Source organism: Euleptes europaea, chromosome 4 (assembly GCF_029931775.1).
Source record: "Euleptes europaea isolate rEulEur1 chromosome 4, rEulEur1.hap1, whole genome shotgun sequence".
Taxonomy (NCBI): domain Eukaryota; kingdom Metazoa; phylum Chordata; class Lepidosauria; order Squamata; family Sphaerodactylidae; genus Euleptes; species Euleptes europaea.
Genome location: NC_079315.1, coordinates 58,301,301 through 58,317,862, shown reverse-complemented (window position 1 = coordinate 58,317,862; position 16,562 = coordinate 58,301,301). Strand labels below are relative to the sequence as shown.

Here is a 16,562-nt window from a genome sequence, read left to right as displayed (position 1 = left end):
AAGCGTTCTGGGTCACATTATTTGTTGGCCTGTCCTCTTGTCCACATTTTGTTTCATGTTAATTCCATGAAGCTTCTGCTGTAAAGCGTAATTATTTAGTTGATTGTTTTTATATAGCAGATATTCTACCTCAATTACTGATTACTGTTGTTTGCCCTTTAACCATAGCGTTGATATGGCTGTTAAAATACAAGATGATCCTTTAATATTGCAAAGATCCATGAAGTTTAAAAAGCAATTTTGCAAAATCACCAATTCTATGAGCACATATCTGTTAATATAAAATATGACCCTATAAAATGTTCATTTTGCAACATAATCAGGACTGATTGAATTAATGGTTTTGTGATGAATCACTTCCATATTTTCTTCGCCAGCAAAACTCTGCCACAATTTAGCTGTCCTGCGGAACAGAATGAAACAAATCCTTAACTAACAGCACCATCTAGTGGGTTTAGTATATTGCAAGGGGTGCAAAGTCATTTTATAATTCATGTATTATAACTTTATTATGAAGACGTTAGGGCTAGCTGTGGACAGAAAGTGAGAATGAAATTACAGCCAAAAGCCCAGCTGTTGACAATAATTGTTAGAGATTTCAAAGTAATGCAATCATAATCAAGCTAGTGTTTCAGAGCCAACTAGATCTGTCAGATTTCTGAGGCACCTACCAGTTTATATCCCATTTATATTGTGGTTCCTAGTTTTGCAAGCGATAGGCATACACCTTGCTTCCATGTGTATATCTCCATAGCTGGGCTGGGGTGATGGGAGCCTGTGAAGATGGAGGTAAAAGGTGGAAAACGTTTCAACCTTTTTGCTCTGCCCCATATCTTACCCCTTCCACTTTATACATTTAGGAATATATGGATTGCATTATTGCATATATGCATATATGTGCATATATTGCATATATTTTAAAGTGTTTGAGGTGTAAACCCCCCCCCAAAGTAAAAGCACAATACACAAACCTGAAATGTTTTTCACAGATCGCAGATCCCAATTTCATAGTTTTCTTATTCCGCATGATCTTCTAGTTTATTTGCTAAGACATTTAAGAGGGCTTCATTTGACTGTCTTACACAGGACACGAATACAAGGTTGAATCCCGCAGAAAATTCCTACATGCACAACAGTTTTTATGCAAGAAGTGCTAAAATTACTCATTGCTGTCTCTTGTGCTAAGTGAAAGTGATTGTATGCCTGCTGCAGTCTTTGTGCTATTACTTGTGCAAAGGGAAATGTGCTAAGTACATTTTCCTGTCTGGTCACATATCACAGGATCCAAACTACTGATTGCCATATGTTAAAAGACCAATGAATGAAGTGTTTAGTACTGGTGAACTGTTATTTAATGTACATCAGATAACAACTTACAGAAACTAAGGAATGGTTCCTGTGCTACTCTACAGCTGTGGTTGCCATTTCTACACGGCATTTTTCTATGGTATTCTCATAATCAATGTAAGGACTGTCCCCATGGGAAATGTATATAATCTTGTTACTTCTTGAGGCCTTATGGATTTAACCATCTCATACTCCCCTCCCATTTGTTATCTAATTACTTGTTTTACCTGAGAAGAACAGGCAAACAGCCGACAGGAAGAGGCAGCGATGATACTAAAGAAATGCAAGAATTGTTCTTATATTCAAGTGGAAGAAGGTGGGACTAAGAAATATATTGGCTGAAAAATGGGCTTTGTTTGCCATACATTTGAATGTGAAATGAAAGATAACTTTGTGAGCCAATAGTATCTACTTTTGAAATATTTATCTGTACCTCAAATTATGGAAATAACAATGTGAACATTTTTCTTTTCATTTTTTCTTGCTTTCATGGCATGTTTTCATTTTGTTAAAAAAAGATGGGAATACACATCTGCAGTTTAAATTGTAATTGTAGTGTTATTTATGAGCAATAATGGAAGAGAGAGGAGAAAAACATGATTTTACTATTCCAATATGAGTTTGGAAGAATAGCATTAAGAAAACCTCCCCATAAATCAAACAAAAGTGACAGACTATTCACAAGGGGTGGGTGGGGGAATTAACATCCAATGTTATCAGTAATATGGAGTACAGTGCCAGCCACAGCTATGTTCTGGCTGTCTCTACAGAATCTGCTGTAGTAAACAGATGAGATTCATTACTGATATTATATTTCAAGGGCAAACTAGAGAATGTTAAACTAATTTGTGATGTGTGTAGAGATTAGGGTTGCCAGGTCCCTCCTGGCAACTGGCGGGAGCTTTTGGGAGGTGGGTACAAGAGGCAGCAATCTACGCCTCTGCAAGATGACGTCACTTCTGGCACGATGCGGAAACTAGTTGCCAGGTCCCTCTTCGCCACTGATGGGAATTTTTGAGGGCGGAGCCTGAGGAGGGCGGGGTTTGGGAAGGGAGGGACTTCAATGCCATAGAGTCCAATTGCCAAAGCGGCCATTTTTTCCAGGTGAACTGAGCTCTATCGGCTGAAGATCAGATGAAATAGCAGATCTCCAGCTAGTACCTGGAGGTTGGCAACCTTATTCTGTGGGCCACGTTGGGGCTGTATCCTGACACAGTGACTGCCCTGGAACATGATATATTTGTATCTAGACCTGAGTATTGATATATCAGAAAAAGAAAGCAGATGTGGTATCAAAGCTGTTTCATTTTTTTAAGGGACTGTTGGTCTGGGATACATTTTGACAACCCACTCCATTGATTTTTTGGTTTACTTTAATTTTTCTATAACCATTACTGATTTTTCAAAAATTTATTATGAGATGCCTTAAGTGCTTTTTAAGTAGAAGGGGAGATGTAAATCCTATAAACAAACAAGTAGACAACAACAAGAGTGTCATATTTTCCAAATTGTTTCATTTTGTAATTCCCAAACTAGACCTTTCATTCAGGTCCAGAATTAAAATGTATGAAGATGACAGACAGACTCCAGCGCCTTTGTTTTGCTCTCGGTGACATTGGCTCCATTTCTCTTTCGGGACTTACTCCTTGGTCAGGTTAGTTTTGTATTTGCGTAGTCTAAAATTCAGAATCTCCATTCAAAAATCTAGAAACAGAAGATTTTAGTCAAGAAATATAAACTTCTGTTTAAACTTTCCATTTGCTGACCAGATGTTTTGAGCTTTCCTAATGAGAAGCATAGTCAAAAGCAATATTTTCATGATGGGATATACCATTTCAACAGAAACTATCTGAAAGTTGTTGTGATTAATCTCTCTCCCCCCGCAAAAAAAAAAAAAAAAAAAAAACAGGCCTAATTATGAGCACACAGAATCTCTCCAGGGAAAGTGAGTACATCTTTTATTAACATTTTCCTGTCAAATACCTCTCAGTCAGTTGCATAGCTAGAGTTGTTTTACTACTCAGGGATATACAGATAAAGAAAAGGGAAGGAGGGAGAGAAATGGAAACTGATAAGGCTTACAGGACATGTCAGAGAGAATGGAAATCAGAATAGAAATTATAAGGAACTGTGTTGGCAAAACCATCTTAACAGTAAACGTGAACACCGCTGTTACGATAGACAAGCTTGTCTGATTTTAGAAAGCCTATGTAATGGCATATGAGCAACAGCGTGTAATACATCTCTGACACCAAGTGGTCAGTTTGTAAAGTTGCATTGCAGAGAATGCTTTGCATATCCTCCAGCCATTCAACTATGCATTGAAAATAATTGGTGCAAAATCTGATTGCATTATAAAAGTGTCCATCATTTTTACGACAACTGAACGCTGTGTCTCCAGGGAATTACATTTCACTCCTTTTTTGGCTGAAGCTGTTTACTAATTAATTTAGATTTTTAGCCTGGGCTATGTTGAATATCCAGAGCAGTAAAATATAACAACAAAGGGAGTCATTTAAAAAAAATCTGTTAAGTCAAATATCCACAATTATTTTATTTCCTATTCTCTATTGTTCCTGGGGTAGCTACTAAATAAAACAAGAGAAGGAACCACAAGGACTTGCAGATGTTGGCAGAGTAATTAACTCAACAAAGGTGCACAACCTGATTAAAGTATAGATAAAGGTTTATTCAGGAACGGACATACTTGAGAATAAAGAGGAGAGAGACAGGGACCTAACTACATGACTAGCTGAGAAAGAGAGAACAAGAGTGAGAATGGAACTTCCCAGAAGAAGGAGAACATTGCCCTAAGAGTAGCAATCTGGAGATAGACAAGGAAAGACATAAGAACATAAGAAAGACCCTGCTGGATCAGACCAAGGCCCATCAAGTCCAGCAGTCTGTTCACACAGTGGCCAACCAGGTGCCTCTAGGAAGCCACAAACAAGACGAGAGCAGCAGCACCATCCTGCCTGTGTTTCATCGCACTCAAAATAATAGGCATGCTCCTCTGATACTAGAGAGAATAGGTATGCAGCATGACTAGTATCCATTCTAACTAACAGCCATGAATACCCCTCTCCTCCATGAATATGTCTACTCCCCTCTTAAAGCCCTCCAAGCTGGCAGCCATCACCACATCCTGGGGCTGGGAGTTCCACAATTTAACTATGCGTTGTGTGAAAAAATACTTCCTTTTATCTGTTTTGAATCTCTCACCTTCCAGCTTTAGCAGATGACCCCGTGTTCTAGTATTATGGGAGAAGGAGAAAAACGTCTCCCTGTCCACTCTCCCCAAACCATGCATAATTTTATAGACCTCTATCATGTCTCCTCTCAGCCGCCTTCAACAGGACACTTAACAGGACAGAAGGTACTGACCTCACTATCCTATCTAACTGCCCTCTGCACAGTCTTCTCTTCCTCTTTGTACACCAGACATTGCCTATTCCAAAACAGAGGACATCTCATTTTCTCCTCTCCCACTATAACCCTTCCTTCCCTGGCAGCCCCCATTGCATCTTCCCATTTCCTGCTTCGTCCTCTCCTTTGCACCTACCACTCAAACTAACTTGATTTTCTCCCACATCTTTGCCTTTCCATCCTTCCCTCTCCCTGGCAGCCTCTACCTGGGAAAACTATGGCCCAGTTGAGCTGGCAACCCTAGAAATAGGGTGAGCTATGTGAAAAAGCATCTACCTTGGAAGCCACTATTATTAATATGATTTAGAACTTTTATATAACATCATATGTGTAGTACCTAGGGTTGACAGCTCCAGTTTGGGAAATACCAGGAGATTTTTGGGGTGGAGCCTGAGGAAGGTGGGGTTTGGGGAGGGACTTCAATGCCATAGAGTCCAATCGCCAAAGCGGCCATTTTCTCCAGGTGAACTGATCTCTATTGGCTGGAGATCATTTGTAATAGGAGATCTCCAGCTAATACCTGGAGGTTGGCAACCTTAGTGGTACCTTTATTTGCATACATTAAAGTCTTTGGTAGAGGACACTACAGATGTTAGAGCCATTTCTGCCTATTATGATTGCATGTGGTGGTGTTATCCCATTGTTAAGCAATGTTGTATAAAAGTTATAGTTGAAAGGGAATGTATTACCAGTTATAAAATCTCAAATACTCCTCAGGTTCTCCTAGTTGGTTTATTAGATGGTAAATAGAAATATGAGCGCTAATCTGTTTACTATTGCCAAGACATTAATAGAAACAAATTGGCAAAATCTGACAGTTAAACATGGATCCAAACAGTATGTCAACTTGTAAAACTGTCAAGGATAACAGAGCTTGTGCTTCTTAGGGGCAGCAGATAGAAAATGCCCACCTTTTGTCAATCCTGGAAACGTTTTTCTGATTTCTGGTATCAGACACTATAAATTAACTACAGCTGTGGATCTTTGTTGCGGCTGTTCTTGGTCAATTGCTAATGCACACTAATGTCAAAAATGGAACAGTTACTAATACTTCTTTTTAAAAATATTTTTTTCTTAATTTAATATATCCATAAAAACAATATGATAATAATAATAAAAAAGAAAAACATATAGTATTTACAATTTAACAATCAAATGACTTCCCCCTCTCCCTCCTCCATCTAAAATTAAATCGTATAATCTTTTGCTAACGGAACGAATCCCCTACGTTATTTTAATTAAATCAATTCTTGTCGTATCCAACATTATAAAACCAATACCTGATATAAAAAATTAATACAGAGTATGAATAAGGGATTAGATCAACGAATATGAACAGCGACTAATACTTCGACAACAAGCTCGTTTTCCTGTGCCACCAACCCAAAACTGAAAAGCGAGTTACCACTGGTTGGCCGAGTTTGCTGACCCTCCCACCCAAAATACGCAGCCGCTCAATGAGTGGCCGAAGCGGCTGTATGTATTTCTCAACCGGCCTATCGGAGGGGGGGGGGACCGAGCTGGACTGCACGGCCGGGACCTCCCACGTGCTCCTGGGTCCAGAAGGCGCCCGAATCTGCGGCGCCTCCTCCTCCCGCTGCTATTGGCCGAGGAGTTCGCCCAGCCCCGGGCAAAGAGACGCCCTCCACCTGCCTCTCCTCCCTTCCCAGGCCCCGCTGGCCCGGGCGAAGCAGCCGTCGGGAAGGCGACCCCCCGCCCAGCATGGCCTATCCTCCCGGGGAGACGCCGCCCGTCACGCGGCAAATCAGCCGGCCGCGCGCCTGGCAGGACGCGGGAGGCGAGCCCGTGCGGCTGCGAGACGCCTCCTCGCGCCTGGTGGTGGACGCAGCTGGGGAGGGGCTGCCTTTCGGAGCCCTCTGGCAGCAGCAAAAGACGGTCGTGGTGTTCGTGCGGGTGAGAGAAGCGGCTGTGCCGCGCCCAGCTGGGCCGGAGCCTCCAGGCGCCCTGGGAGGGTGGGGACGCCAGGAAATGTTTCAGAAGTATTTGTAGGTGCCGGCTGCGCTCGCGTTAGGCACCCCAGGTCCAAAGGAAAAACCCACAAGCAAAAGACCAACCAAAATGACACAGAATAGTGCCCCTTTTGAATTCTTCAGAACTTCCTTGGGCTGGATTTTTTTTAAAGGGGAAATAGAAAAAAAAAAGATGTTTCTGGCCAAACGCCCTTATGCATTCTAAAGCTGCAAGATTCCCCCAGCGGAGTCAGAAGAATGCTTAAAGGTCCTGGCCTCAAAACCAATACACACACGTTGCTTTTAACATCCAACCTGATGAAGAAACCTGGAGAACTCAAAAGCTTGTGCACTTCTCCCCTATCTTTTTACTTGGGATTTATAAAAACGATTATGTGGTTTTTGTTTGGGGGTTCTGTTTAGAAGTAAGTCCCATGGAAAGCAGTGATGCTGGCATTTGAGCATAGGTTTTTAGGACCGTTAAAAAAAAAAACAAGAGGGTGCTGTGATGCCACCAGTGACCCCATTGATGATGACAGCATCATCCTCCCTTGAAAATTATTTAAGCCACATGCAGAAGGAAAATAAACTGACTCCATAACTGTGAAAATACACAGGAATGGCCCAAACCTATTCCAGTGCTTGTGGATCAACTCCCAAGCAAAACAGGAGTAACTCAAGTGTGAAGAAAAGGTCTGGTCTTGAGCTCCACCACAACCAGTATAAGAGCATTAGACAGCTAATGCACTGAATGAAAAGAAAGGATAGTAGAAACAAATGGTCTGGAGAGAAGAATAACACATAAGATAATGGGAGGAGGGGAAGGAAAGTGGCATTGCAAACAAAAGGGGAGCAAGATAGACATGTTCTGAATTATATCTGTGTCTTGTCCTTCATTCTCCATACATCCAACCTTATACATTTGCTTTAAAAAGGTAAAGGTCCCCTGTAAAAGCACTAGGTACTCATTTGACCAACCTCTGAAGGATGGAAGGCGGAGTCAACCTTGAGCTGGCTACCTGAAACCAACTTCCGTTGGGATCGAACTCAGGTCATGAGCAGAGCTTGGACTGCAGTACTGCAGCTTACCACGCTGCGCCATGGGGCTCCTTTTGCTTAGCTCCATATAATTTGCATTTGCTTAGCTCCATATAATTTAACACTGACTGGCTAAAGAATTCATTTTAATAGCATCTTCAAATGGCTTTATTGAGTTCCTGTTGTATTTCTCTCTATGTTAGCCTTTTTAGAGCCTGTGTGTGTGTACATCATTCATTTTTGTCTCTTCTGTTCAATTACAATTCCATCAGCCTCTATTGTTTCAATTAGATACATCCCCGTTTATTTTCATTTGTCCCAATTAATGAACATGTTGGCTGCACACTGAAATCACTTCCAGGAGAGCATAACCTGTTTGTTTCAGCAAAACATCTGGTTCTCTTGATCCACAAGAAGGGGTAGAGTTTTAACTCTGTTAAATATTATGAGGAAACAAGTATGATCCCTAACCACTGAGACCAACACTATTCATTCCAGTTTCCAGTTGTGAAATATGATGCACTTTAGTCTCCCCATTAACCTTTGAGATATAATAGTTCCATTGCAGTGGAGTCATCTGACATCCCCCTTGGGTCTTTTCAGCATTTCTTGTGTTATGCCTGTAAGGAATATGTGGAGGATCTGGGGAAAATTCCCAAAGAATTTTTACAAGTAAGTAAAACAATTTTTACTATTTTTCAAAATTTAGGAGGACAATATTACCGTTTTACACTAGTCTGTGAACACTGTATAATACACACTGTGAATGAGCTCCCCCCACATATGTTTTGACTTTCTTTTTTTAATATGGTAAATATTTTCTAGTAAATAGGCCAGTGGCTACAGCTTGGCTTGTAGGAATATGTGCTGCTTAACTGACAGAGCAATCCTGAAGAGGGGCAAATGGTGTTAGGAGCTGGCGTGATCCCTGCGCCGGCGTTAGTGTCACTTGCACTAGCTAAATGGGCACTAATGCTGGCAAAGAGCTACTTACACCGGTGCCAGGGAGCCACACAGCAGTGTCACGCATGGGTGCCGCCATAGCAGCATTTCTCTGGCACAAGGGCTCGCGCTGGTGCCAAAGGGGGTGTTCTTGGGGCGTGGCTGACGTTAGTCAGCTCCCTGAGCCCTTTTGCCCTGGGAACGCCTCCTGCAGGTGCAACTGTTCATTTGTCCCAATAAATGAATATGCAGTTCACTGCAGGTGAACTGTTCCCATAAACAATTCCAACTTGCACCTGCAAAAAGGGCAGTGTAGCCCCATGAAGCTGAACAGAGCCATTTCACAGGGGTTTTGGAAATGTACATTTTTGGCGTGTGGCGCCAGGCCTGCATACGTGCCATACCTGGCCCCACCAGAACTACCCCTCTTAGGATTGCTCTGTTAGAAGTGCATATCTAAATTCTTCAAACCATTGAAAGCCATTTGAAATTGAGATGTTGGTTAATGTAAGTTACCTGTTGTATTGCTGCCAGACAGTAAAGATTTAATTATAGTTCATAAAGTGGCTTTGTTTGCTTCATCAAGGTTAGAAGAAATTTTATGAGTTTTAATAAGCCCAACTGATTTTGGTATTAGTGGCGTTTTTTCTACAGCTTCTTTAATACTTTTCATTTAATGTTGACAATTGTGACAGTACAAAGTTGTTAATGGCTCTGTTTCACTGTTGTGTCCACTGGCTTCAATCCTTGTCCCTTTCTCTGTGCTTTTGAATTACAATAATCAACAATAACAATAATAAGTCTAGAAAACAGATTTCATCAGTAGCTTTAGAGAACTGGCACCAAAATCCAAAAACATGTCTCCCTCCAACTCCATTGTATCTTTATTGTGATAATATAAACATAGTGTATCATTTGGAAAAACTGCAGTATTCACAGCCATTGGCTATTACCGCGCTGGGTATTCCCACTGATGTATTAAGAGTTTGAAACTGTTATAAAAAATACTGTTCGCACTTTGTTTGGCCCCTTTAGCTGTGAAGACGTCTTGCAACCATTTTTTAGCCGTGGCATCCAAAAATCCTTTTAAAGTGATGTTTTTTATAACATTTCCAAACTCCTGATACATCACTGGGAATACCTAGTGCGGTAACAGCCTAAGTGTTAGCATGGTGAGTATTAGGATCATTCTGTAGGAACTGGTATCACTTTTGAGACTTATATTTACATGGTATTTTTCTTTAGGATGCAAATGTAAGACTTGTAGTTATTGGACAATCATCACACCACCATATTAAGGTAAGTACAAGTGGAAAACCGTGACAAATCATTGAAAGATTTGTTATAAATTCAGCCCTCTTTACCTCTTGGCATTCCTTCCCATAAACAGTTCGTTTGCTGATACGTACTACTTTGTTTTTCTTCTATTCCCCCACAACAGTGCCTGCCAAATGGCATCCATGCTTGGAGGAAATCAAAATAGGATATAGCTATATTTAATAACTGTATCAGAGCAAATTTATCCAATGTAATTATTAGTGTAGCATGTGTAAATCAACTCCAAGCACATAATTAGGGACTGATTTTCCAAGTTTGACTTCAGCTGAGTTCAAGTGGTGAAGCTGAAGTGAATGCTTACATGAATCAATACTTGTATTCCATAAAGGGTCTACGTAGCATATCAAAACACATTTAAATAAATACAACTGGATTCCATGGGTATTGCTTTTAAGTATCCTAGAGCAAATGTGGTTGATTTTAACAAAGATACTCATCAAATTTTCTGAAAGCTTAAGTGAATACACACTTTTTTGCCATCTGTGGCCAACTGCACTCAAAATGCTGAACTTGAAGAACCTGCCCTTTCATGCATTGGAAAGGAAACAAGTCCTTTTCCTTATAGTGGTACATACACTTCTGTGAGATGATGTACCCTTGGCATCTGCTTGTCTGATCTATATGGATACTTTTCAGCCTGTGGATCATGACGATGTGGACAAGATCCTTGGACAAGGGAGAACTACAACCAGCATTTTTGGCCCTTGCGCTTCCAGGCTGATAAGCACTGCCAGGGAGGGACTGGCTGAGTGGGTAAGGGGAGTGGTAAATGCTTCCTTGAGAGCAGAAGTTGTGCTACCTGAGCTCAAGAAAGCAGTGATTAGACCTGTTTTTTGGGGGGGAAACCTCTCTGATCTCTACTGTGTCGGAAAATTTCCAGCCACTGTCCAGTCTTCCTTTCTTGGGCAAGGTGCTAGAGTGGGTTGTTGCTTCTCAGATCTTGGAAGAGAATGGTTTTCTGGACCAATCTCAGTCAGGCTTCAGGCCAGGATTTGGAACAGACTGCCTTAGTTACCTTGGTTGATGATGCCATCAAGAACTAGACAACAGGAATATGACCCTGCTAGTTCTGCTGGATCTCTCAGCAGCCTTCAATTCTATTGACCATAGTATCTTACTGAGCCTCATTTCAGCACTGGGACTAAGGGACACCATGTTACCGTGGTTCAAGTCCTACCTGGGGGGTGGGTCTTAGAAGGTAGCATTGGGGGATTCCTGCTCTGTTGACCTGTGAGGTGCCACAGGTTCCATCTTATCCCCCATGCGATTTAATATGTATATGAAGCCACTGGGAGAGGTCATCAAGGGGTACGGGCTGTGGTGTCACCAATATGCAAATGATATCCAGTTATACCCTTCTTTTTCAACCAATTTTGAAGATGCCTTTGATGTTCTGATCTGGTGCTTGGAATCAGTAATAGGGTGGGTAAGGGTGAACAAGCTGAAGCTTAATCCTTCAAGGCGGAGGTTTTCTGAGTTAGTAGAAAGGCAAACCGGGGACTCAAGATCTCTCCTGGGGAGAGATCCCCTTGAAAAGCCAGGTTTGCAGCTTGGGAATGTTGCTTGGCACAGTGGTCACCTTAGAAAACCAGGCGGGTGCAGTGTCTGGAAGTGCTTTGCCCCATCTTTGCCTTGTGCATCAGCTGCACACTTTCCTAGTTCAGTCAGGTCTAACCACAGTGATTCCTACCTTAGTTATATCTACATTGGACTGTTGCAGTGCACTCTACTTGCAATGCACTCTATGTTGAAGACTGTTCAGAAGCTACAGAGTGCTGCGGCTACACTGCTGGTCAGGCCCAGCTATGGGGAACATATGACCACGATACTACAGCAGTTGCACTTGCTACCCATCCACTCGCAAGCCCAATTCAAGGGGATGATTTTGTCCTTTAATGGCCTACATGGCTTGGGACTGGGGTATCTGAAGGACCATCTTCTCCCATATGTTCCTGCCTAGAAATTATGATCTCAGGGAGAGGACCTCCTGACTGTTCTACCAATCAAAGAAGCTCATCTGGTGGGCACACAACAACGCCTTTTGGGGGAGAACCCCACAATTATGGAACACCCTCCCTAGGGAGGTGTCTCCGGCCCCTTCACTGTTGTTCTTCGAGAGATAGTTGAAGACATTTTCATTTAGGACTGCATGTGACTGATTTACTTTTTATTTATTCACAGTCCTAACTAGAGTTTTTAAATTGTGGTATTTTGTGTTGTTGTTGTTTTTGGTTATTTTATTCATATTCTTTTTATTATGCTTTAAAAAAAATCTTTGTTGTATTTATATTGTAAGCCACCTTGAGTTCTGCAAGAGATAAAGGTGGCTAATAAATGTTTTAAATAAATTAATGAGGACTTATGAATGCAGTCATGAAACAAAAACCTAATTATGTTTACTCGGGAGAAAGTCCCATTTAATGGCCCTTGGCCATTTATGCATGGGGTTTTTTTGCCTTGGGTTTGCTGCTCTCTAGATGCCCATTTTTCCGATCCAAATTCTCAAAGTTCTGCATGGGTGCTTATTTTCAAGTTTTGAGAATTCAGATGGGGGAAATGTGCATATAGAGAGCAGAAAATCCAAGGCAAAACCTCCCATGTATAAATGGCCATTGTGTGCCTAGAAGTGCAGTTTTATACTTTTCCAGGAGGTATAAAAGACTTTGTAATGTAATCTTCTGGTATTTACATATTTCTTGCAGCCATTTTGTAATTTGACAGGTTATCCCCATGAAATGTTTGTAGATCCTGAGAGGAAGATTTATAGAACACTTGGCATGAAAAGAGGGGAAGCATTCATCGCATCAGGTAGGCAGTAGTATCAAATGTAAAGATTAGAGACCCCAGCTCAAAAAGAAGCAAGTAAGAATAGTTTCACCGTTTTTACTATATTGAATATAAAGTGGGTAGTAGCAAAACCAGTCCACACGCAGAGAAAGTAGGAGTTCCTACAATGGTGCAGAATAACTTGACTGTAAAAAATTTAAAATCCAAAAAGTGGCTGTATGAGGACCAAATATGCTCCAAGAAGCACAGGCTAGCCCTGTTCACATGATAAAGTGAATGAACATAGCATGTAGGTGTACACTAATGTTTGTAAAAAAAAAAAAAAAAAAGACCTAATGTGTATTCACTTTACAAACGAAACCAGGGACCAGTACTTAGATAAATGTGAGCTGTGCATACATTGAATGTAATTTGAGAACTACTGAAAGCATGTATAAAAAAACAATCAAGTATACATGGATTCTTTGTGTGTTTACTGTAACTTGTGACCAGGGCTAATATTGAAAGCAGCTGAGAGTCAGTTAAGGTGAATATAAGGGAGGGGAAATGGGCCATTTCAAGCTTATGAGTCTATAGACTCATAGAAGGGGAGATTTAAGGGAGAGTATTTCCAAACCATTTATTCCTCCCTAATAAATCACAGGCCCCAGCTTGTTCCCTTTAATTGCAAAGTGCATGGTGAAGGAGTCCATATCATGAAAGCAGTGAAAGGTGACCAACTAGAGAAAAGGTTGGGGGTTCTATATATACAGGAGTCTTGCTTGGTATATAGAAAAATAATAATCTGGATATTGAAAAAAATACTGACCCCCCCCATGACTTGGTTAGGACTGAGCATGCTCATTCCCATTGGAATGCTGAGAGTGGCTAAGAGAGAGAACAAAATAGAAGCCCCTAAGAGAGGGAGGTTTGGGTCAGGGGGGTTTCACAGTTATTTGTTCTCCTCCCCCATGATTCTTTACAGGTCCTGAGCTTGTATCATCAGGGACACTATCAAAAGCCAGGCAAATGGATAAACGATATATCATTGATATGTACTAATGGGTAAATATTACACCTATGAATTGCCTCCATGAATTTCATGGATCTCTAGTTCAAATTCTAGGGTTTACAAGAAGCCACTCACATATATAACATATTCACATCTTATCTTATCCATTAGCAGATTAGGACACCCCCCCCCCCAAACATCCCCTATTTGCAAAAAAAAGCACACTGCACATGTACAGCAGGGTTTTTCAAATGGGCTCTTCAGATATTCAAACAAAGAGATCCTAAGTACATTTAATTGCTATTAGGACCATTGATTTCAGTTGAATAACTTGCTCAGTACCAGATTTACTGCCTAGTGTACTTATGGAGCAAATGTAAATTCATCTTCTATATGTATGCTTCATCTTCTATATTACACTATTTCAGTACAGAGTCCTCATGTTAAATCCAACCTGCTATCAGGAAGCATTAAGAGCATGTGGAGAGCAATGGCCAGTCCTGCATTTGATTTTCAAGGAGATCCAGCTCAGCAGGGAGGGACTTTGATTTTAGGTCCAGGTAAGACTTAAAAAAAAAAAAAACCTCATAGTTCTATCTAGGAATGTCTTTTCACTCCTGACTATTCCTCTCAGAATATGGAAATATTATCTTATGTTGGAAATGTCATTTTGCATTTCTTACTTAAGATGGGACTAGGGTTGTCCATAGGCCTGGAGAAAAATGTCCTGTCCCTTAACTGGGGCTTTGTGAGTGGAAAAGGGCTGCTGAAACGTTTCATGGCATGGAGGTAAATAAATACCTGGTAAATACTATCCCATTAAGCCTCTGTTACAGGAACAGGACATGTGTTCTAGGCAACTGGCAACTGGATATTTGATGGAGCTCTCTGTACTCTTTCTAAACTCAGCAGTGACTATGGGAAGCCTCATTGAATAACATGGGGATGTTATTCAAGCATAGACCCCTTTGGCTCCTTACTTAATCTCCAAAGTATTATCTAATCATTCTCTGATTCATCCGAATAATAATCCTGGGAGGTTGCTTATAATAATTTCTATTTTACAAATGTAGAAATAAGGGTGAGCAACCATCACTTACCCAAAGATGCACAGAGCTTTTCTAGACAACCTGATACCCCCCCTCCCCCACACACACACACACAATAAATGCACAATTATTACACGTTTGTTGTGGAAGAGATCCAGGAACCTTCCTTCTTTTTAATGGCAGGAATAAAAACAAAAACACTATTTTGTCACTGGGAGAAATGCTATTTTTCTAGAGAGCATTTCTATTGCACATCGAAGTGCTGCACAGCCACATACCTTGCAGGTGTCAACTAGATGCCTAGTTGGTAGCATATAGCTCTTAAAGGGGAATTAGTGGCAAGGCTGACCCTGCTATTTCATCGATCTCATTTCACTCTGTTTTGTTCTGTACTATACAGTTCCCTCTGCCCAGAGATATAGCAATATCTCCCGTAATTTTATCTTTAAAAGAATCCCCCCTAACATTGGTGGGCCAGACTTTTTCCTTTCTGCAAGACCATTTGACCCTGCTATAAGGCTATCCTCTTCTATATCATGGGGATAGAAAAAAATAAACAGTTCTCTTTATTATGCAAGACAATACAAAGTACAGACATATAAAAATTAACCCTGCAATTACTGAAAAAACAACTGCTAAAATTATCAAAGTTCCTAACATTGCCTAATCATCATATAGTAATATTTTAAAAAAACAAACCAGGTTTCAGGTTTTTGACTCACTGCTTTTAGAGATTTTCAAAAATCTCAAGTCACACACAGCCAGAAATCTCACCTAATCTTTTTCTGAGACTTCCATCCAGAGAAATATCAATCTTGTCTTCCTCTACATCTCCTCTGTCATAATCGTGATTACTGTCTAGATAAGTGATTGGTTCTTAACTAAATATGAGATAATTAGCACAAGTGCGAATGAGCCAGTCATCAGGTGCATCTGAGTTACACCTGATAAAGTAAGATGAGAAGGTCAATCTTCATTCTTACCCTCTATTAAAAACAATTAATTTAACTTTTTCTGTAATTGTTTCAATTAACTGTCATAGATTAAAGTAACTTTAAGCAAACAGAGTGCACTGACAGTTATAGTGCTTGAACACTCAGTTAACATGCAAAATCAGCAAGAAAAAACTGGTGAACTAATCAAATACCGCTACAGAGGCATTAATAATATTTAATTTCTTTTAGGTAATGAAATCCACTTTGTGCATCTTGACAGGAATAGGTTGGATCATGCTCCCATTAATGCAGTTTTGCAGCTTGCAGGAGTTCAAACAGTAGACTTTACAAACAGATTTCATATTATTGATGTATGACTTATCAGAGCAAGAATTTCGCGGATGGTCAGCTAAACTTGATATACAGCAACGGTCTATTTGTCAGAGATATAGATACTGTTATATCACTAAGTGGAAAATTTCTGGCGATTGAGTGAGGTGGTTTCTAATAGCTGAAGAAGGACTTCACATTTGTGCATTCAAAGAACCAATGTTGAATAGCAAATTGTATGTCCAAGCTTGCTGGACCCAGAAGTCTTTATATTTTGCTTTAACGGTTACGCACGGTTTCCAGTATTTTCTCTGTTTGTCATGCTTTAGTAGTGTCATGCTACAATGTAATAAATAAACAGAAGATAGGGAAGGTACACACATCCAGATGTCTGGACTCTTTACAAAGC

At 40.6% G+C, this 16,562-nt stretch overlaps 1 protein-coding gene across 1 annotated transcript; it reads left to right on the top strand.

The window, feature by feature from the left end:
- Nucleotides 1-6,495: 6,495 nt before the first annotated feature.
- On the top strand, nucleotides 6,496-16,274 carry PRXL2C (peroxiredoxin like 2C). The gene is made up of 6 exons (XM_056848773.1): nucleotides 6,496-6,687; nucleotides 8,385-8,453; nucleotides 9,969-10,022; nucleotides 12,764-12,869; nucleotides 14,268-14,399; nucleotides 16,073-16,274. Exons 1-6 carry the CDS (start codon nucleotides 6,496-6,498, stop codon nucleotides 16,198-16,200), a joined length of 681 nt encoding a protein of 226 aa, XP_056704751.1. The 3' UTR covers nucleotides 16,201-16,274.
- Nucleotides 16,275-16,562: the final 288 nt, after the last annotated feature.

Bases quoted from the DNA above. Each gene is read 5' to 3' on its own strand.
- PRXL2C (XM_056848773.1), top strand. From the start codon at position 6,496: ATGGCCTATCCTCCCGGGGAGACGCCGCCCGTCACGCGGCAAATCAGC. The intron at 6,688-8,384 runs GTGAGAGAAGCG...GGGTCTTTTCAG, and splicing joins CGGTCGTGGTGTTCGTGCGG to CATTTCTTGTGTTATGCCTG. The intron at 12,870-14,267 runs GTAGGCAGTAGT...ACACTATTTCAG, and splicing joins GGAAGCATTCATCGCATCAG to TACAGAGTCCTCATGTTAAA.